This window comes from Eufriesea mexicana, unplaced genomic scaffold (assembly GCF_001483705.2).
Source record: "Eufriesea mexicana isolate 0111107269 unplaced genomic scaffold, ASM148370v2 scaffold933, whole genome shotgun sequence".
NCBI lineage: Eukaryota > Metazoa > Arthropoda > Insecta > Hymenoptera > Apidae > Eufriesea > Eufriesea mexicana.
Genome location: NW_016909064.1, coordinates 146,280 through 168,809, shown reverse-complemented (window position 1 = coordinate 168,809; position 22,530 = coordinate 146,280). Strand labels below are relative to the sequence as shown.

The window sequence follows — 22,530 nt, the reverse complement described above, 5'->3', positions numbered from 1 at the left end:
TAATCTCTTCAGGAACACCTGCGGAATCAATCCTTGCAACCTAATTGCCTCTAATTAACGATAAAAGTGTTCCGTTCTGCCCTCGAAAACGGCAACGTACCGACACTCGAAGATTACAATATGTAATGGTCCTTTCAGAATCACCTAACAACACTCTTAGCACTGGAACGTTGGTATTAATCCTGGTGGGTGTGGTCAAAGGAGTCTTCATTTCTTTTGCACTAATGGCTATTTGCCAGAGGTACAGTAGTAAGATAAAGTTGTTGAGTGGGTTCGACCAACGCCTGTCATTGTCAAGTAATTCGTGGCTAGCTGGATGATGAGGCATCGCACGCGGCCATCAAATGCTCTCATAATATTGACTCATCTTAGCCTACTTACTCGATATTTATTTATATTTATATATTATATATATAAGTAATTATGCAAAGAAAGGTACTTTCCATCCATTTCCATCATTCTTATATATGTTGTAAAACTCGCCATTTTGAACAACATGTCTGGTTAGGTCATATTAGCTTAAGTATAACCTAATACAATTATCCAGTTAAATTAGGTTAGGTTAGGCTGTATCAAATAGGAAGAGAATGCAGGCGTCCATGGATTTCAATTTTGAATTTTTCTTAAGGTAATGTGTTTGATTAAAACATACGACATACTTTTTCCATGAAGTCACACGTTATATTATACCATCTGATTATCAGGATGATATTCTTATAGAAATAAAAGACAGGTGATGGTGCTTAGCTTACGCTTTGCAGAAAATTGTTCAAAATTCCGAGTTTTACAAAGTAAATTTTATAAAATTCGGTGGGGAGTACCATTTTATGTAGAATTACTTATACATATATACTACTGTTTCTTCGATGGTGTGCTCTGAATGTACTCGTGCTCGCATAGCGCGTTTGAATGATCACTATGATCGTGACTATGCTGCACGAGCGAGGGATCTACATTTCCACTTGATGTCGCATACCAAGGGACGAAAGCAGAATTACCGTCACGACGTATAATCCCGGTGACCATTGTTGAAGGTTGATAAGAAAGGCCAATTGTAACGTATTCGTCCCTTTGAGTGCGATGTCTGATACACGATCCATTACAACGCCAATGTGCCAGCTGCTTGTATGCCCTATGAAAGCATGTATAAGGCTGATTAGCGAAGAAACGAACGTTGTCCCCTCGGTTCGTCTGAGAGAGAATTGTTACTCATAGAACCTAACTGACTTACCCAATCGTGCAGTTTGATCGCAACAAGTTCGTGTAATCGTGTCTTCGTCGATGTCACCCGAGGAAAGTAGTTGGCAGCAATGTGTCTTTTGGCTCGAACGCAAGACACGATGCAAAACTGTCGAAGATTCCGACTTTCGTCTGTGCAAATAGCAAACCGAGGTTCAGTCTAAACGAGAAATGAAACTAGGGATTAGAGAGGAGTGAAAAGAAAGAACGGTACACGCCAGTCTTATCGAATAGACTTTGCGCGATGAGTCGAATGAATCTGACGGAAATCGCGTCGATGCGATCAATGGTGTGTCATTGTGAAACGAAAATACGTCTATGTATATGTATATGTACTGATTCTGGCTTCTCTGTTTCTTGTCTGTTTCTGTCTGTCACTGCCGTCTCTGTCTGTCTGCATGCTGTGGGACGCTCGGATACCAAAAATATACCATCCGTATACCGCGCTGCGTGAACAATGGTACCCGATCTTGATATCGTGATCGGATATCGACGATCTTTGACACATGACGACCAACGACCATGAAAAATCTAACGATGTAACTAACTAACACGTCTGATCGTCACAGAGAACTATCACGGCTCTAACACTGTATTTTTAGTTGTTGTGCTCATGTCGGTGGTAGGGGGTGTTTTCATAGTATTTGCTCTGATGGCTCTCTGCTACAGGTCAGTCGTAGTACATAAAAACTACTCCCTCTGTCTCAGGTTAGTGTGCAGAAACATACACGTAGAAAATTCTTTTGTATGCGTATATATATATGTATATATATGCACATATATATGTATGTCTTTTTTATTTTCTTTACTAATCCACACGTCGTACATATATATTTACATGTATATCTTTTAGAATCCGTACTATTACTGTCTTTCTCTTTTACGCTTACTATTTTTTTCGTATACTTCCTTTTCTTTCTCTTTTTTTCTTTCCCTCTCTCTTTCTCTCTCTGCCTTTTTCTTTCCCTTTCTCTTTTCTGTGTACCTTTTTTGTCATCCGATAAAAGCTCTGCATAATCTGCGCCGCAATTATCTTGCAATATTTTGCCAATATCTTGCAATATTTTGCCAATATCTTGCAACGAACGTCCAGTACATCGCTTATGCGAAACCGCGCAAAAATTTGATACTCGTTGCAACGAACAGAGATCGTATTTCGAACAGTGTCCGAGTATTCTTCCAAAGAGAAGCATCATTAATCGAACAGGAAAAACCGCGATCGTTTATCTTACGTAACCTGATCGTTGCTACGACTATGCTAAGCAGCTTAAGCGATTGCCAGCAGACATCGCTGTGAACCATCTATAGGTTTATTCGAATCGCTTTCGCAAAAATTGGCTAATCGACGTGTACTTACTCGTCTGCAAGTAACTAAAAGCTTCAGTGTTTCGTAACCGTTAACTGATATCCTTAACGAACAACCGGATGAATTTTGAATAGAGGGAAATATGGAAGATAAGATAGAAAAAAACGCGATTATCGGAAGAAAGCGATCTGAACGTATTGGTATCGGTTAAAGGTTGCCGCGTTACAGCAGGGTGATTGCGATCGAGTGTTGAAAAGTGCTAACTTCCTGATCGTTCTAATCGACTGACAATGAGTTAAAGAGTATCTTCACCCCCATGGAACGCACACGCGTATTACTAAGCTTCACTTGATTCTCAAGATACTTTGTCTGTCTACGTTATCCTTTGATTTTGAATATTTGGTTGATGGGTACTGGCAGTGGAGGACGATCTCACGCGAGTGGCTGTAAGGCCAGCTGCGGGTGTACCATTCGACTGGTTATCCATTTTTGTTTTCTAATGCATGCCATCACAACTCCTTGTAAAGCCCCGTAGACGCGTCAGCTTTGCTAGCGTTAAGCATTTCATCACGATAATTCAATCATACGTGCAAAATGTCCGAATTAAACGTATAACATTCAACAGTGATCTGATTAAGCTAGATAGCTTGCTTCTTCGCGACATGCACGGAGAGATTTTAAACTGTATATATATATACAGTTTAAACCCGACACACGATATGCATAATTATGACAGCGTATCGCAAGCACGCATTTCACCGATGATATTTTTCAAAGGGAGCTGACTAATTCCTTTTCGTTCGGGTGAGACATTTGCATAAACGTCACTTGACATGCAAACAAAACGGTCAATAATCCTGGCTCACGACGAAAGGAACGAACGAAGAAATTCGTTCAAAGTCTTCCTCCCGTAGTTTGCATGCGCTTCCTAATCGTTCTATGTCGTTATCTTGATCACGACTCTCGCATCCTCGTAATCGGCAAATTTCTCGCAGAAGGAAGAGCACCGTCCAGAAGTACGACCAACCGTACATAAAGAAACCATTGCAGAGGAGTTACAACAGCGTTCCTGGGAACAATCATCCGGAACTCGCCGTTCTGGACAACGTGAACACCAAGATCCTCACCTATCACAGAATGCCTAATTACAGGTACGACGATTGTTTCGTTGCCTATCTAGCTAATACGATCAGGCTAAACATACCTCGAGCAACACATCCGGTCGCGTCAATTAGATCTGTCCGATCGATTCTAAATCGCGTACTAGCTTCAGAGCTCGCGGTCCAAGCTTTCGACGTGATCATCCGCTGATTCTTCGAACGACGAAACTGTGCAGCAACTCTATCACTCTTGATAAACGTAGAGTGCACAGAAGCTGCAAACCTGTTTCTCAGTTGCCCTAAAAAATTTTGACAAACGTTATATGACGATATGTGAGAGCAAGGGCGGCGAAACGAGAAACAAGGTTTCAATGATCCTAGGCTAACACGAGTGGAAGTTTGGAGATCATGAGAGTACGTGTTGGAGTACGCTTTTAAGAGACAATCTAGGGATGACCCCTGCAACTAGTGTTGAAAAGGATCCATCAACGATCGCCAAAGACACATCTCGCTTCTACTTATACATTGGTTTTCCATTAATGTTTTGCGTCACACGAATTCATGTCACACGGCATTCATTCGACATCTACAAGATCATTCGACGCGATTCAGTTCGCGCTGCTTTTTATAGACGCAAAGAGAATTTTTCTCAAAAGAGTGAAAGACACCGATTTGTACGCGACCGCGTTTGATTCATCGGATAGGTGTTTCGATGTATCGTAACTTTCGCGACGAGTCATCTTCTCTCTACAATCTCGATCCGGATATGAATTCGCATCTCCTCAAAGCGATGAGAAATTCCTTTGATAACGTACAGTCAAAAGAGTTGGAGTACGTCTTCTACAAACTCGGTGATTTTTCGCCTTACCATAGAAATAAGTTGGAACATTCTCGCATAACGCGTTATCCAATGATCTACGAATCCAATGAATACGCGAGCGGCAGTATTTCCTCTGAGATGTCGATGATCTTTACGAAAAAAGAATTCATCTTCCACGTTCGAACGACTCTTGTAACTCATTTCTCTATCTCGTTCTCGTGCATTGCCATTCAAGGAAGATCAAAGAAAGACGCAAAAACGAAGAAGACTCGTCGTCGATGAGAAACCGAGAATAACGACACCGTTGATTGCGCGTTTTCTAGACACCTTTAACCCTTTGTGGTCGTGCATAATCCGTGTTCTCTATTTTGCAGCTTTCGTTCAGAATCTTATTTCTCTCTTCTCTTCTTTTCTATCCTTCTCTTCTTTTTCTTTTACGCGATTCATGCAATCTTCTAGCGAAAAGTTCTTCTTTGTCCCCACTGTCTTTGCTTCTCTTACAGTAGTTCGTTTTAGCAGAATCGTCACGAATCCGACCGCAAGGGGTTAAATTCGTGGTGAAATACCCGCGGCATGCCTATATTAGTATATTTCTAGCCGAAGCGACTCCCAGCGCGTGATGTTTCAACACCCGAATATCGTCGCCACCACAGACGGGCCAAGAGTCAAGTAAGTCTCATGTGTCTCGCCGTTATGTCACCATATAGTTGATCGATGATCTCAGGACTCGAACACGCTCTAGTCGTTAACGTGGCAGGCCAGCTTCTAGGTCGATTCGAATACAGCTGACGAAAAAAGCAATGAATGTTACAACAATGTGTAGAAAACTCGATTAAACCCGTGTGTCGCTGTCCTGTCTCGTTTCATTTTATCCAAGCGACCAGGAAGTGCTCCGTTCATGGAATGAGTCGCAAACATTGCCTCGTCGTCACGCGGAGAGATATCACTAATGTTTTGAATTTTTGCAGATATCTCTCGCGTGCGGGGGTTAATTACACATGCCCACACACTAACACATGCGTGCAAACATACACCGTGATACCACACACGATACGTAAAATCAATCTGTGACATTATGACATCGTTTGACAGCACTGATTAGGAATGCAGCCAGTAGCGATACATTTTGTACAATTTAAAGAACGCAACACACAAAAGTGACGATAAAGAAACGGTCTTTTCGTTTATCTGACATCCCTTTTTTCCCCCAGCCCATCACCCGCCAGTTTTTCTTTTTTCTTTCTTCAAACTTTTCGGTTGAAGAGATATGTTAAAGACATTTTAATATCGCATAACGGCACGATGCATTTGGCCCAAATAATCGTACAACGTTCGAGGTGGGCATCTTTCATTTTCTTTCTACTTTCGAATAGATCAAGCTCATGTTCACCCATCTTGACCTCCTCAACATAGAAACTGACAAGGCCTTTAAGCAAACGTTCCCGTTACGTTTCACCAGTAGCCTGTTGTTCATACCTTGTATTTCGTTCCAACGTGAGATTCTAAACTCTAATCAATGCCCATATGCCGCGACACGCTTCTAATCTCAGCAAGCCTGAATCATCATACTCCGCCATATTCCCTTGACGTGCACGCTGCGCTTGATCCAATTAGAAGAAAGTAAAATGCACGAATAGAGTATTACACACGCTACGTCTCTTCACCACATGGCACTGCATGGTTTTTTCCTTTCCAATGCGCCGCACAGTCAGCCAGTTCCACCCAGTATGGACATCCTTTGCAATTGAAGAAGTTGCACCGAGCATGCTTCATATGCTACTTTTAGCACACGCATCCGTAGAACACCCCAACCGCAGCTGTTTAATCGTCTAAAAAAAAGAAAAATGAATTAAAGATAGAACTGAGGACACATACTGTCACGCGTTTCGCGAGCAAAGGATCAAACATAGAATTCCAATATACCGTTCATCGACTGGTTACACTCGGCGATCGTGCATGCTTGGATTCGATAAATTTAGAAACGGGAATACATATACATACGAATTAATTGAAAAAGAAAAACGCGCGTACATTTTGTCAAAATTCTCCGCGTATGACCAGAGCATAAGGAAAATACACGATGTCGCGTTCGCGTTCGTGTCGCGTTTCAAATTGGTTGCTCGATTAAAAATGAGACACGAGCACGAACGCGAGCATAACTACGAGACTACTCACCGGTTTAAATCGTTCGCGAACGCGACGAAACGAGTTTTTGCGAGACATAAATGAAACGTGCGACGAAAAATTGTCGCGCCGAAGACGAAACATTCGAAGGTGTAACGGGAATATTAGTCGAATCGATGGAATCTGGACCGATCCATCTATGATCCTCATAACAAAGGGATATGTAATACATATATAGAAACACCTACGAACGTTTCGTTTAATGATTAGCTCGAATCGTTCCTCGAATTCGACAACGAGACCAAATGTTCCTTTACATCGACGTTTTCAGGGAGTATCCGGGAGCAGACGAAGTCGTCTCCTTCATTGATCTGCAACCAGACAATCTCACAAAGAAGGGAATCTTAAAGAAACACAGTTACGGTACTGTAATGATTAATAGTCGTACAAAGAAATCAGCTAATAGCTACGATGCATAGAGCTCGATCAATCAGCCGTGTGTACAACGAAAGTACAATCGAACGTGCATTAAGTCTACTTTCCAGTTCAGCTGTATCAAAGTACCGGTAGATAAAAGGGAGGAATTAATCGATCGAGTATAGAATCGACTACGCCTACTATGGATCGTTCGCTGAAAAGATCGAGCTATCTGCATCGACCCTTTATGCATGACGCAGTACTCACGATGAGGAACGCGAAACGTTGAACGTTAATTGGAGCGACGATTAATCAGATATAGAAGGTGGAACGGTGGCCAGCGTGGAACATACTTTGAGTCAACTGAACGGTTACCACGAGCACATTCTCGAAGCACTGAAAATGGCTGCTGATCAGCGCGATGCATCGGGTACACCTTCGACCAGTGGAAATCCGATGGACGACGAGGCTTTAACGGAACCTCTGGCGGAACTGTTGACGGAACCTCTGCCAGAATACTCTACGGATTCGTATCGTAAAATCATGAAGCATATCGACAGTCAGGCGGACGAGGAGTACGAGGAATACCAACCTTGCGCTCCTGTTCGCATACGTACTCTGAAGGACCTGATTAAGCAGCTGGAGCACACAGCTAGAAACACAAGTCCAACCGGTTCCGAGGATATGCGGATGTCCGAGAGCGAGGCCGATCGTCCCTACAGAAAAGATTCGTCCGTTTGTAGCGAGTCCTCCCAAGGGTAAGAACTGATGCGAAATACGCGGCTTCGCCATGCTTACGTTCATTTCGACCTCGTCGCTTCTACCGTACCATACAGTCGTATCGTTCTTTGGCATAGCTTCCATCGCGACCGACTTAGATCAGCGCTACTTACGTTCACACCATCATCCCCAATGGAACATCTGCAACGATAAGTTGGACGAAAATACTTGTTCGCGTAGCTGAACCACGTTCGATCCAGGCAATTTATTATCTCAACGAAAAATAAGTAAATAGGGATACCTTTTATCGTATTACTTGAAGAAAATTATAGTATAAACGTTAAAGTAATGTGATTACATAATGATCCACTAGAAGCCGTATTCCTCTGAATGACCAAATGCCAATCTTTGGTTAATTCTAGCTAAGAGTATCATTTTTATCTGTAAGGCAATCTTTTGTAATTCAAAAGATGAGTTCAGAGTCAATTCCTTTTGCATTGTAAACGAAACCTTTACCTCGGATAATGATATCAGGAGAAATTTCAGGACTCACCCTGAAATGTAACAAAATCATAAGACAGTCATTGCATTATTGACTAAATTAATTTATATAAAACTTAAATATTTAATTTATAATTAAATTCATTTAAATACTAGTAATCATGGAAATATAGATAATAGATAATCTTTGCGATGCAAAAATAATCAGTAAGCGACGAATGCACTTTATAAATTCAATTAACGATAATTCTCTAGCCTATCATTTTGTCCAATTTTTCGTTGTAGATTTCCTTTAATTTGGCCGCGAAATGATACGCATAAATCTTTTTGGACTCGAGAGAGAAATTTCAATGTAGAACTAGCAAGCATTCAACAATCTCGTATACACCGAAAAGAGAAGGGACAACTTCACGCAAATATCGATCTAAGCGACAAATCGTAGCAAGTCCATAAAGCTACGTTGGTTCAGCCTTGAATCATTTCTTTCGTATCTTTATATATTCATTGACAACGTACTCGATTAGCATCTTACACGCTGGCACAACTTTCAATACTATTACTATTACTACTATTCTTACCAGTGCGTCGTTGCTTACTTTTTTCTTCTCTCGCCAATTCGTATTTTTATATCTTTTGCTTTCTAACTTTGTGCATATTACAGCTATCAGACCTGTAACACGTGTCTGGATACAGTAGCATTAGCGTAGTTATACGTTGCAGACGAGCGCGCCATCACACGGATAATTGGTAAACCACGGCGAATTGACATGCACCGCCGATAAGCATCTTCCATGAATCTTACATGCAGAGTCTGTTTATACCGTGCCTTCCTCGAGGAACTATTATTTGGGATATTTCGTGGAAACTTGAACTCGTTTCTCGATTCGTTTTGGTTAGACAAACACAACCCGAAAGTACCAAAAATTTTTAAATAGAAACGATATTAACAAATAAATAAAAAGAAAATTAAGAAAACAAATAAAAAAAAAACGTGCAACCACGATTAAACAAAAAAAAAGTGTCTAACATTTCTCAAGAAACTGATTCGATTTCCTACGTAGAAGCAGAAGATGTAGCCGCGCCCGTGACGATACCTACGGTAGATATTGTCAACCATCGTCTCGAAGTCCTTACGGCACCCATCAGCACTCTCAACATTCCCATCAAATGTACAAGGAGGAGGGTATCTATGCAACTGCCGATCCTGACAGAGGCTCAAATACTAGGGGTGAAACACCCGATAGTGGAAGGTATCGCAGATTCTTTCAGTACGAACACGGGCTTAGTAGATTGACGTTCGGTAAAGAAACTTTCTGCAAATCCCCTGTGCAAATCCTACGAGAGTTCCCCACGCGTTCCGCGATTAGTGTTGGGAATCAAAATTCAAGTATGAACATGTAACATGATCGAAAGATATATTTATCGAAACGAAATCGCGATCCCGTATACGTAGATAGTCTGATCGTAATAATTCCCATCACTACAATGAATGCGCATTCAGATAAGGATTAGTGCATGTCCGAGTAAAAGTACGTGTTAAAAGCAAATTGCTCGATGGGTTTATGAAATTTATTCAATTAAACGGGAATCGATTCGAAGCTGGGACATCTATCTACACTATCCCAAATGTCAACTAGAATCTAAACGCCAAAACGGAATATAAATAGACTCGGCATACATTACCATCGGTCTTTTACACCTAACGACATCTTGCAAGTCCGTCTTTAAACAGGTCACTGAATGACCATGATCGAAAGGATCGGTATAAAGGTACCGAACAATGAAAAGTTTTACCGTTGTCTCGGATTTCCGCGATACAGAGAGTAATGAAAAAATGTACCAACAAAATTCAACACACCAATCTTCGCATGCTAATTTGCTGTTTTAGTTGCTTGTGCGATGCGCCTGTGTATGTGTTTTGCAAACAACATACGAAACGTATGTTATTTCTCTTTATACGCGCGAATGGCCAGAAACATAGTAAGCATATGTTAGCATATGTCGATGGCGAAGACAATAGTGTGAATTTACGAGTCACGTGACATACCCGAGACTCGTTGATCGCGACTACAATAAAAAGGCGTAGTAGCAACTCTCTATTTGCGGAATGAACCTCTTCGCAAAGTGATCTATTCGCGAACGCGATTATCTGCGGTTTAAGACGCGTTAGAACGATTCCGCACTTATCCTTATCTGAAAGTTTCCTTTTTTGTTAAATCTTCGCTTTAATCGTACGATAAGACTACGAACTTGTAATATATACGTACTTTCGGCAGGCAGCCGTTCGTATTCGCAATTGCAAGGCTTCGCACGTGCGCAATGGCTACCAGGCTTTTTGTGTACGTAAAACATGGACGCGTGTATGCATGTGTTATACTTTGATAGGTACGATTACAAATGATTGAATTTGATTTAGGAAAACATATATAACGGTAATTATGAAAGAATTACGTCGGAAAAATCTACGCAAGGTAAATTTATCATTTATTTTGTGCTATAATTATTTATATTACGATAATATAAAATCCATGTTTGTAAACTATGGAACAGGTAAACCGTTAAATTGAGTATCCAAACACAAAACATTTAATATTTTGAATGGACACATATAATCTAGAGCACCTCCATAATTGCCGATTTATGTGTAAAATTAATAACACATGCATAGGCGGACCAACTGAATATAAATTCAAATAGAGAAGCGTATATAGAAAAAGAGGAAGGTAAGTATGCGGAAAAAGAAGATTGATGATTAGGAGCTTATCGAAATGTATAACCGCGTGTCCGCGGCCCTGCGCGCGTACCGCGGCGTGTGTATGCAGCATTAGTGGTCGTGGAATAGATCCAATGGGCTCGTGTAATCTTGTTATTTTCTAGTGATGCATTTATTCAAGCTCAACAATTAGCCCGACGGACTAGTGAGGACGGAGTGCAACACTGGCCACCTCAGCAGCCGCCGCCGCCGCCGCCGCCGCCGCCGCCACCGCCGCCACCTGTAATGACTGGTAGCACAGTGCAGCTGCTGCAACTACATCATTCTCAACAAGAACATCGTCAACAAATGCAGCAGCAGCATCATTGCCACCGTTATGCGCAGCAGTCGCAGCCACAGCAGCAGCAGCAGCCGCAGCCGTCGTCGCAACAGCAACACCAACGTCAACATCAGCAGCAGCAGCAGCAGCAACAACACCAACAACAACAACAACAACACCAACTGCCGGTGGAACAACTGCCAATACAGCAGCGCGGCTATTATCCATCCCCACCCCACACTGATAACGGTCTCGACAACGACGAGACTGAAAATGCTCAATCCCACCAACAACAAAAGCTCCCCGACGTTCGTGGAATCGATGTTAATCACTTGCCTAATATTAACAAATGCCCACTAGACGATAACTTTAGTCTAGATTGTATCATAAATAATGGTTCCCTTAAAGAATTAAATACCAACAACACTAGTGATAACGAAAATACTGCCCTACTGCCCCCTTCGCATTTTCCTGAGTACAAGCATTGATAATTATTAATCGATGACAGATAGTGTCCATAAAACATAGTGGTGTGATTTAATCTTGAACTCGCATTTTATACTGAATAGTGTAAATAACGATAAACTATTGATCGCAACATCAACAACAAAAACAACGGTAAACAGGTATTAAATTATATGAATTAAAATAATCTATATGAAATGTTTATTAATAAACATTAGTAAAGCGATTTACTCGAAAAAACGTATTACTATTATTCAAATATTCCCCGTAAAATCTTGAACAATTTATTTTAACTATTTATGTCATATTTATCTGTGTTCGCACAATATACAAAAGTATAAAAATTGTTCAGGAATGTTATACACACACAGAATTCAATATGCCAGACGTGAAAGCGTGCCAAATGACTGTTTATCTTGAAATTTATTTTTGTCCAAGATGACCAATATGTTCCTTTTTTAATTAAGAATCTATCCTATCACGTTACAAAAATATTCTGATGTATAAAAAAAGAAACAATGTGCTTTTTTCATTTGTTTACTTCCCTATCTATTCCTTCAAAAATTGAAATACATTATCAATTTCTTTGAAAACATAATTCATATAAAAAGAAAGTAAGGAGAAAAGTACTTACATATATAACTATTACTGGATGACCACTGCTTTAATTTTTTTCACAAATCGTCACGTATTTTTAGATTTTCATATGATTTAAATAATTTTAGTTGTACCGAGCAACCACTTCCGACACAACAGTAGTGAACGCATCTCATATCTACAATATTTTTAAATTTTCGATATTCATTCGAGAATCGCGGATATCATCTTTCGATTTACGTTTTCAACTTCAGAGTCTTCCTTAAGAATCGATTTTTCTATCGATCACGATCTAAATTTTACATTTTATATTAATATACTTATATAATGTTAATAAAATTGCATTTATTAATAAAAAATATAATAATACAATTAATAATAACATATTCCTACTACAATAGTTAAACATAATGCCAACATTGAAACAGAAATGAATACTGTTTTCTCGTTGTTTTCATATACAGAAATATATTTCCATTTATTACCAAAATTCAAAAAATTTCTTTCTTTCTATAATATTAAAGTATTTTCGACTTTATTAATAAATAGCCTTGTAATTAACTTTTCTTTTCTTTTGTATTAGCGACAATGTTTAGTGATAAAGGTACAACCTTCAACAATGGAAGCCCTTTCCATCCACAATCGACATGAAGTTAGTTGCAAGGCATATAGTGATGTAGGTACAATGTTAACAGTATTCAAGTCGGTTAGTTAGTAGCACTAGTAGATACTTTCTCGGGTTACATCGTAACAGGAGATAATTTCAGTTGGAATTACGGTCACGAATCTTTGTTTCTTCAAGAATAGGATCAAAACTCGAGAACAGTGTAGTCGGTATTCAGTGCAGTAAAGGAAGTAGTTGATAAATTTGATCGATGATAGATACATCACCAACGAAAACAACAAAACATGCCTCCGATACGCTTGTGAATTGATTGCACGATTCGTGCAGATTTGTCGTTTAACTATTAAAGATGTGCGTCACGAAAGTTTGAGCCTTACCGTACGATGCAGTCCATTTATTGGACCGGAAGGTTGCTAACTCGGGCGATATGGAATGGCATATCGAATTATACAGCGTGCGCCGATCCTAATGTGAATAAACGTCGCGAAGCATCATTCATTTCAGCTGTGTGTGGCTTTCCAAAAGATTTTTCACGAGGACGTATACGTAAGGGACAGTTCGGTGATGACGCTTGGTTTAGTGCCAAATTTAAGACTGTCGAAGTAATAGGTAATGTTAATCTGTTAAAACCATCAATAAGTAATGAAGCTTATTATTGTAATGTATTCATACATGACTGATAATTTGTGAAACTCCTGCAAATCTTATCAATATCAAATGCGTTTACCAAAAATCTTTTCACATTGGAATATCTATAAACATCTTCAAATATGTTTTAAAAGACACAAACAATTCTCACATTTAGTAATTTGACAATGTTTTTTTAACTTTTAAGGTGTAGCAGATGGTGTAGGTGGATGGAGGCATTATGGAATCGATCCAGGAGAATTTTCTAATTTTCTAATGAGAACTTGTGAAAGACTGGTCTCTATGGGCAGGTTCACACCTTCTGAACCAGCTGGTTTATTAGCACGTAGTTACTATGAATTATTAGAAAGTAAACAACCCATATTAGGTAATAGAAGCAATTTGTAACTCGTATTTTCTATCATTATTTTAAGCCAATTTTGAATTTAAAAGAAAAGGTAAAAAAACTGTTTCATTAATATGGTTGTATGGTTATTCCAGGTAGCAGTACTGCATGTGTTATAGTTCTCAATAAAGAGACAAGCAGCATTTATGCAGCTAATATAGGTGATAGCGGTTTTGTAGTTGTAAGAAAAGGAGAAGTAGTTCATCGTTCTTCCGAACAGCAACACTACTTTAATACTCCATTTCAGTTGTCTCTTCCACCTCCAGGACATTCTGGTCTGGTACTTAGCGACAGGTATTACACTCCATAAAAATACATTGTTAATTTATGTTATATATGTAACATTTTGTTAATGTACAATGTATTTTCATTTAAACTTTAGTCCAGAATCTGCTGATACTTCAAGTTTTGGTGTTGAAGATGGTGATGTAATTCTTTTAGCAACAGATGGTGTATTCGATAATGTGCCTGACCAATTACTTATCACTGAAATGCGTAGAGTTCAAGGAGAAAGAGATCCTACTAAGATACAAGGAGTTGCGAACTCAATAGCCTGGATGGCTCGTAGTTTAGCTTTTGATGGCGCATTTATGTCTCCATTTGCCCAAAGTGCTAGAGAAAATGGAATTGACACTATAGGTATATAAATAATGTTGACATTTAAAATACTATAAAAAATTAGTTCAAAATCTCTTTCAATTGATAAGTCTAGTATCTTCTATTTATAGTACACATAATTTTTAATGAAAAATATATTCAGTTTATTTATATCATACATTTCATAGTTTCTTATATCTTATGTATGTACCTGTTTTTTATACTTTGGTAAATCTGCATAGTAAAGTAGCTTTCTTCCACTACTTTTTTATCTATTTTCTAATTCTTATATCTAAAATAAAAATATTATACAAATATGCTGTTTCTTCTTTTTTTTGTATATTTTTTTTTTTCCCTTAAGCTTTCTAACAAACAATAAACTGTTTCTCAAAGTAAACAGAGCAATGGCTCGAAAGAAATCTTTACTAATTTTTTGATCTGGAATAACTGTTTCAAGTTATTATAGGATAATCAAGGCTAACTCAAACATCCATGTGTATATCCATGTGCTTTTTTTGTATTTTTTAGGTGGTAAACCAGATGACATTACAGTGCTTTTAGCAACGGTGGCAATATAATAAAGTATGTACAATAGAGTCTTGATCATTGTATTATAGTCCATGTCATTGCGTATATGTACCTAGTTGTACATCATTATATCCCGTTATGATAATCATTTATTATTTAAATCTAAATAAATGGTTTTGTAAATCATTTTTTATCTTCGTTAATCTTTTTTGTAACCACCACAATAAACACTATCTCCGAAATAGGATGTTAATGAATAAATTAATTATTTGACTAGCAAAAGATGCACATAAATCTATAAATTTGTTTAAATATATACAAACAAGTAATTACAAAAAAAATTTGTTACTTTTTACTGATAATAACAATATGTTTCATATGGCACAATAACTTAATAATACAACACTGTAATGTATCATAAATAAAAACTAATTATCTTATTGGATTAAATATTCAAAAATTATAGTAAGTTTCACAAATGATCATGTAAAAATAAATGTATTCGAAGTTTAATTGGAAATTAAATGCATTCATCTCTTATAAGATATAGATAAATTATAATATATAATATATACAGTAATGATATCAAACTAAATTGAACCATTTTATTTCATTTTAATGGTCATATAAATAACATTTTTACCTAATATTTACAAAAAGGCTACCATCTGGTTAAATTCTCGAGGCTTTTGTAGCCTTGATTCTTGCAGTTAAAATTGTTAAAGTCTTCAGTGTATCAGCTACGGTCTTTTGAAATATATCAAACCAATTTTTATAGATTCGAAGTATGAGTTGTATCTTACAGACGATAACATTAATTGTGCTATTACTAAAATATCACGCTTACGTTAAAAAAAAAAAAGAAAAAAAGAAGAAAACATGAATTACACTCGGAAGTCTCTCACAGTTTTAACTAGTAAGTCATATATAATCGGTCAAGTGGAAATTCTTTGTCATACTTTGGCTTTTTGCCAATGTACACTTTGTCACAGTAAGATCGACAAATATCGTTCTAGTATATATTAGAATGCAATCATTTGATAGGTAATATGAATACATCACAGCATAATGTATACTATGACATTCTAAACCAAATAACCAATAACGTTTATTAAATTCAATGACCTTTACTATTTTACTAGGAAAAAGAAAACAACTATACTCATCTAGAAACTACGTGATCTAATATTCTTTATAATTCATTAGTATTTTTTTCTTATTCATACACATAAACTATAAACATCACAAGAAAAGGAATGCCATTTCATTCTTTATTAAATTATCTTTGATTTTTTTAGGAATTAAATAACATATGTGTATTACTGTAATATTATTTTTATCAAATGCCCATAAAAAGAAAAACTGTGATGTATTCTATTATTTACAATAGTAATGTAAGATTTTTACAGTAGAATCTTTTGAAATCAGGGGTTTCAATTTTATACTGTATTATACGAGGATTTTTTTTTAACGAAATTTACACAGCAAGACTATAAAGATTCTAATATTCTATATTCAATTAAAATTATGTATTATATCAAGTATAAGATTATAGTAAAAATTCATACTGTGCACAATATAATTGTTACGAAAACAGTATTTAAGCAAATTTTATGATAAACTATCAAACACTTATCAGAATAAATTTAAAAAGAAGAAAACAGAGTAAGACAATTCATATTACTTCTATGTATATATATTAAATTTTGTACTTTATAGATATTTGCAACTTATATCCATTACAATCTATGATAATAAATGATATCACTATTATAAAATTTCCTTGTATTCTCGGAAAATCGTAAGCATTATAAATGTATCACAATAATCGATTATCTGAGAAATACTGTTTTCATTTGTAGTTATTTATGTATGACATAATATATTTTAAAACACATATAACTATTACACTTAGTACAGAAATTTTTCTGCCAAAAATTGTAACCCCTGTAAAAAATTGGAAGTCTTACTTTTGTTATAAGTTTCTCATTACATTTTCTGTAATATCAAGGCTGCAAATGTTTAGTACTTTTGTTAGTAACTGGGAAAATTAAGGAACAATGTTGCATGTATAGCAATATAAAAGTTTACTTGATATGCCAATTGGTAAAAGATGATTTGGAAGCTGGACCTTGAATTTAAAATCATTGCATATTGGCTTCTTGGCCCCAATTAAATCCACCAGGACGATCTTCAGGCGGTGGAGTATAATCTGGATCTTCTGGATGTTCATCAAACAAAGTCTTACTGTAAACAAACAATAAATAATAATATATAATAAGAAATAATAAGATATAATGTGCAACCTTTTTATTAAAATGACTTACAGTACTTGTGGTGTTTTAAGAACACGAAAACCTCCTCTTAAACGTGGAAATACATCTTCTGCAAAGTAATACATATGGCCCACAGCCATTCCAACAAGATCCACCCAAATCGTATTACCAAGAACTATAGAAAACCCAAGAAGCACCCAAGGTAAATATGGTGCCTATTGAAAAAACATATTAAAAAATGATCTATTTCCTCTACAAAACTTAGAGAAACAAGAGCTAAACTTACTTGAAAATTTAAAAGTCCAAAAAAGTTTAGTCTAACAAATGGATTTCTCCGGGACCAAACATAAACTAACATAATTGTAAATGCATGGCCCAGGAATAACAAATTAACAAAAAATGCAAATATCTATAACAAGCTCAGGATAATTATATGTAATAAAATATATTAGAGTTACATTAATTTATGTTTACATTAAGAAAAATAATAAACTATATTAAAGCATTAAAAGGATACAATCATACATATGCCTCCAAAAATGAACATCATTACAAAATCAGCTGTTCTTCTGCGAAATGACCCTTCTTCTAACATTCGACAATACCGATAAGTAAAGATTATATTGAAAAGAAAATTGAAACCCATGTTTCCAAAAAATAAAAATGTCGTTATTAATCTCCATAGCTGAAAGAATATTTATATTACAAAGGATAATAATCATGAAACTCATACAAATAAATAAAGACTAAAAACTAACAATTTGGATAGATCTTTGTTTACCTGATATTGTTCAATAATCAATGTGGGATTAAAGTACAATCGAAATGGAGATACCAAATCTAATTGCTAAAATAGAAAAATGAAAATAATCTTATTATTTTCAAACTTGTATTCTGCACGTATAAGATAGTATTATGAAAGAAATATTATACAAACCACAGCAAGAGTCGTTATGACACAAGCTGTTGTGTAAGCTCGTGTCACCACAGGCATTTGCATGTACTCCTGTCGGACAGATTGATAGGCCATTGGTGTATTATTATGATCTTCTGTACACCTAAAGACCAATTACTTTTCCAAATTTCTCGCCTTTATAATTTATCATCACATGTTGCTCGTTACTGTGCGTTATCTAAATTTAATCATTACCCACATCACGACAAATTTATTATGTTCAGTTTGGTACACGTAATACGTGAAATTCGTCAGAATCGAATGAATCTCGATTTTATATACTTATCGATAGTGATTTCGCATTGTAACTCTGCATTTGTGAAATTTAATAAATAATATTCTCTTCAATTTTATAATAGAAATTAAAATTGAACAGAATTTAAGAAAAAAAAAGTATTTATATTTATCATATATTTTTGTACCTATGAAAGGAAATATTCTTAAAGATAAAACCTTTATATTATTAATTTTTATAATTGAAATTCACAGGAAATTACTAGTTATATAACATTTTAAAACCATCGTAAAACAATTTATTCATTAATATATTCTTTAATATTTATTATAATTTAACTTACATATATTTTTTCCTTATTAAATAAAAACTTTATATATTTCGAGTGAAACACTGCCCCCTATAAAACTATGATTCCCTTCATTACCACTACATATATTCTGAAATATAATTATCATTTTGGGGAGACGTCATATATGAGAATCTATCGTCTTATGTATTAAGTTTATACATGTAAGGTTTCAGTATTATTTTTAAGAATTTGAAACTTTTGTATTTTATAACTCGATAATTTATTAACGTAGAAATTTATGTTTTTTCGTAAAAGCCAATTTTTGCAACAACAAATAAAAATAATTGTTTATTCATTTATATTCTTAATATAAATAAAAATTTTTTATTATACTTACAAGGTTAAATTATGAAAAAAAAAGTAATAAAAATGTTCTTTAGTTAATAACCATCAAATGTTCACGAATGAATACATAATCTAGTTCAACATTATCGTAACGTATAAACTCTTACGGCTTTTGTCACAGTTAATATATAACTAGTATCATTCAAGACATTTTCATCGCAATTGAGGAGACTAGAGCAGTGGATAAAGTATATACATAGCAGCCACTCGCTGATTCGTTATGTTGATTTTCCGTGCACCTTGTACCAGGCAATGAAACCCTCTAAAACTCTTAGTATTATTCAGCGTTAATGAATGATGACATCCAAAACAGAATCTTGATCTACTATTTGCATAGAGCATGTCATTAGAAAATGCAAGTACTGTAATATAGTGTAATACGCCATGTCTGAAATGGCTTCAAAAAGAACAGTATCTCTATAATCACACAATCAAATGCTTTAAGTTGGGAATGATGAGAAACGTCAAACGATGTACACTACATTGAATAATTTCATTTATTTCATGACTTGGATATTCTGTATTCTATGCAAATAAACTGTTCGAGAATTTTATATATTTCCCATTTATTGCATTTTTTATTTTATTCCCTTTTTATTATTTGTTATTTTTTGACTTTATTCAATTTTCTAACTGTATTTCATTTTATTTTATTTATTTTTGGGATATCAATTTGCTGACGGAATGGAAAAGAAGCACTCCCAGTAAACCTTAAATATATATGTATATGCCAAATTTCTATTTTAAGAAATATGTCCTGCTTGATCAGTTTTCTAGTCAAGAATTTTTTTAATTATTTATATATCATGCAGAGATTGCTTTGTATTTCCAGGAAATATATTTTGAAAATAAAAATATCTTATCAGCTTAAGACTTCTTACTTCTATCACGAAATGCAGTACTGACAAGATTTGTTCAAAAACTAATTCAAATATAAAAATGTCATAAATTAATTATGAATTTTGTAAAAAATAATTGTAATCATTTAAAATATATACCTTAATTCAAATATGTATATAATTTATATAAAGCGTATATGTAATTGATTAAAGTATAATAAAGTGTGTAAAAGTATCGTCGACATTTCTTAAAATACTAAAGTATAAAGTTTATGTATGTATAATATTTAATACCAAAAATCATAAATGTGCAAATATCACACGACAATAAAATATACTGCCATATCAACATTTATTAAATTTTTAAAATAATTTATTAAGTATTGTAGATTTAAGGTTATTTTTTATTAGTTGCTTAAAATGTTTCAAGAAAAAAAGTGAAATAGTCATTTCAGGCAATAAAATATTGTATTACAATTTTTTTATTTTATATGAAAAGGTGGAATATCTCTTATTTAAATTATTTGTCATAATGTCGTCAAAAACGGAGGTTACATTAGAACACTTTTATATATTCAATGGCACATATGCAAAAAAGGAAGGAGAGGTAAATAAACGAAATTTTATAATGCAGTATTAATATGTAAAACAACAAGATTTTTGCATTTTATATACATGTAATATACGTCACTTTTTACATATTTTTTGTATACAGGAAGAAAAAAAAATACTTTATTATTATCCAGAAAGAGATTTAGATGTTCAAATTAAAAATATAGGTCTTAGTGAAGCAATTATTAAATTCACACAGTATGTATAAGCATAATGTATTTTTGAAATAAAATATCTAAGATCTTTGTCTTAAAATTCAATAATAACACTTTGTTTTTATATTTAACATTTTTAGATCATTTAATCCTGGACAACCATGTGATTATTGTCATACACATAAAACTCGTCAAATTTACTATCAACCAGAACCAAATTTTTGGATGGTAATGGTAAGATTTGATCACTATCCAGAAAAAAATATAGAAAAATATATAAAAAAATATAATATATTTTATATTTTGTAAGAGTCAATACTTAAGAAAATTTAAAAGTCATATTATTATTTTTCAGATCGTTGGTGTACCATATATATGGAAAGAAAAAGATGGGAATAAATACACAGAATATCAATATGATGAAGTTTCTAACATTGTCTGTCAAGCTATATTAAAGCAGGCATATGTCATGTTCAGATTATTTATGGGATCATTTGATACTATTATCAATGAACCTGAATGTGGATCCATAACATTATTAAAACACAAACTTGAACACTTTTATTCAAGGGTAAATGCTATTCATAGAATGTGTAATTTGTACACCTTTTAATATAATTTTTAACATCATGCATTTTTTACAGTACTTAATGTCTTTAAAATTGAATAATAGTGATATTTTGGATGTTTTCCAAGGTTTACAGTTTTTACCTCTTGATAAAATAACATTTCTACGGGTTCAGTGTTTCATGAATCTTGTAGAAGCTATGTTTTCTCAAATAAAATATACTGCTTTTAGTTGTATGGTTAGTAATATAAATATCATTATTATAATATAAATAATTAAATATATATAAATAAGTTAAATAATAATTATTTATTGTTATCTAGGAGTGGTCTAGAGCCAGAGGATATGCAAGTAGTTTATAATTATTTAGTAAGTACACTTTTACCAGCTCACCTTGAAAAAGAACTACATGAAGGTTCATTGCCCAGAAATTCACCTTCACCATTTACTACAACTCCTCACTATGGAAAGTCAGTACATGCATAATAATTTATTTTTTTATGTACAATGACATAATGAGTTACATAAATCTTATAGATTCGTTACTGGCCCATCTAATGTTAATGAACCCATACTAACTGGAAAGTCTCCTAAAGTATTTATAAATTATTCTACAAAACCTATATCTTTATATTTGGTAGTTTATAGAGCACTGAGTGCTACGATATGTCTATTTGTTGATAGTAAGTATTATTTTCTTCTTTTTAAATAATCATGCTATTTCGATTTTTAATCTTTAAAGGATATAAAATTAAAATATTTATTTTACAGGTAAAACAAGCTTGCTACTAGATTTTTTTAAAAGTCTTGATAATTTTCTTGGTCCACAACTGACAACACTTGTGAGTTCAGTTGCTGAACAATGTGCTAAACATGTGACAGTTTCTTCAGAATCTTACAAATATCTCTATTTTAATAAACTTAATTTAGCATATAAAAGTACAATACATCCAGATAATAGGCGATGCTCTAGTGTACTTACAACACCTGAAGTATTAAGAGTTATTACTGATATATATAATGATACAAACAAGTTAGTACATGATATAGTAACTTTTTAATGTATGCTTATTATTCTATGATTGGTAT

The 22,530-nt window shown here is 34.7% G+C and overlaps 4 protein-coding genes across 20 annotated transcripts in view; 3 read left to right on the top strand and 1 right to left on the bottom strand.

Moving 5' to 3' along the window:
• The window catches only part of mmd (disintegrin and metalloproteinase domain-containing protein mind-meld), a 122,778-nt gene extending 110,792 nt beyond the window's left edge, over positions 1 to 11,986 (top strand). For 6 of the 16 annotated variants that reach the window (XM_017899473.1, XM_017899468.1, XM_017899472.1 and 3 more), the window contains 7 exons: positions 1,809 to 1,947; positions 3,541 to 3,696; positions 5,063 to 5,134; positions 6,921 to 7,012; positions 7,323 to 7,764; positions 9,289 to 9,477; positions 11,105 to 11,986. In XM_017899473.1, coding sequence (XP_017754962.1) covers positions 1,809 to 1,947; positions 3,541 to 3,696; positions 5,063 to 5,134; positions 6,921 to 7,012; positions 7,323 to 7,764; positions 9,289 to 9,477; positions 11,105 to 11,747 — 1,733 coding nt within the window. In that variant the 3' untranslated portion in view covers positions 11,748 to 11,986. The other 10 variants (XM_017899478.1, XM_017899477.1, XM_017899476.1 and 7 more) reach the window with 8 other exon arrangements.
• A 1,043-nt stretch (positions 11,987 to 13,029) lies between these two features.
• On the top strand, positions 13,030 to 15,158 carry LOC108547091 (protein phosphatase PTC7 homolog). The gene is made up of 5 exons (XM_017899450.1): positions 13,030 to 13,555; positions 13,782 to 13,961; positions 14,075 to 14,273; positions 14,362 to 14,618; positions 15,105 to 15,158. The coding sequence occupies exons 1-5, from the start codon at positions 13,330 to 13,332 to the stop codon at positions 15,152 to 15,154; spliced, it is 912 nt and encodes a 303-aa protein (XP_017754939.1). The 5' UTR covers positions 13,030 to 13,329; the 3' UTR covers positions 15,155 to 15,158.
• A 1,903-nt stretch (positions 15,159 to 17,061) lies between these two features.
• On the bottom strand, positions 17,062 to 19,402 carry Der-2 (Derlin 2). Of its 2 annotated transcripts, none has more exons than XM_017899455.1 (7): positions 18,914 to 18,969; positions 18,318 to 18,438; positions 18,162 to 18,227; positions 17,898 to 18,065; positions 17,667 to 17,789; positions 17,432 to 17,595; positions 17,062 to 17,351 (listed from the first exon to the last, which is right to left on the bottom strand). In XM_017899455.1, coding segments are annotated over exons 1-7 (747 nt in total). In that variant the 5' UTR covers positions 18,916 to 18,969; the 3' UTR covers positions 17,062 to 17,248. The 2 variants fall into 2 exon arrangements, with proteins under 2 accessions (XP_017754944.1, XP_017754946.1); XM_017899457.1 differs by lacking the exon at positions 18,914 to 18,969 and adding an exon at positions 19,260 to 19,402 and having other exon boundaries at positions 17,249 to 17,351.
• Positions 19,403 to 20,307: 905 nt separating this feature from the next.
• Ccz1 (vacuolar fusion protein CCZ1) overlaps positions 20,308 to 22,530 on the top strand; it is a 3,371-nt gene continuing 1,148 nt past the window's right edge. Inside the window, 10 exon segments of the mRNA XM_017899459.1 lie at positions 20,308 to 20,380; positions 20,606 to 20,713; positions 20,822 to 20,916; positions 21,014 to 21,107; positions 21,229 to 21,444; positions 21,518 to 21,669; positions 21,671 to 21,679; positions 21,765 to 21,911; positions 21,979 to 22,124; positions 22,213 to 22,474. Coding sequence (XP_017754948.1) covers positions 20,639 to 20,713; positions 20,822 to 20,916; positions 21,014 to 21,107; positions 21,229 to 21,444; positions 21,518 to 21,669; positions 21,671 to 21,679; positions 21,765 to 21,911; positions 21,979 to 22,124; positions 22,213 to 22,474 — 1,196 coding nt within the window. The 5' untranslated portion in view covers positions 20,308 to 20,380; positions 20,606 to 20,638.

Bases quoted from the DNA above. Each gene is read 5' to 3' on its own strand.
- LOC108547091 (XM_017899450.1), top strand. From the start codon at position 13,330: ATGCAGTCCATTTATTGGACCGGAAGGTTGCTAACTCGGGCGATATGG. The intron at 13,962-14,074 runs GTAATAGAAGCA...TGGTTATTCCAG, and splicing joins AAGTAAACAACCCATATTAG to GTAGCAGTACTGCATGTGTT. The intron at 14,619-15,104 runs GTATATAAATAA...TGTATTTTTTAG, and splicing joins AAATGGAATTGACACTATAG to GTGGTAAACCAGATGACATT.
- Der-2 (XM_017899455.1), bottom strand. The intron at 17,596-17,666 runs GTAAGTTTAGCT...TTTTTTCAATAG, and splicing joins TTGGACTTTTAAATTTTCAA to GCACCATATTTACCTTGGGT. The intron at 17,352-17,431 runs GTAAGTCATTTT...GTTTGTTTACAG, and splicing joins CTTAAAACACCACAAGTACT to TAAGACTTTGTTTGATGAAC.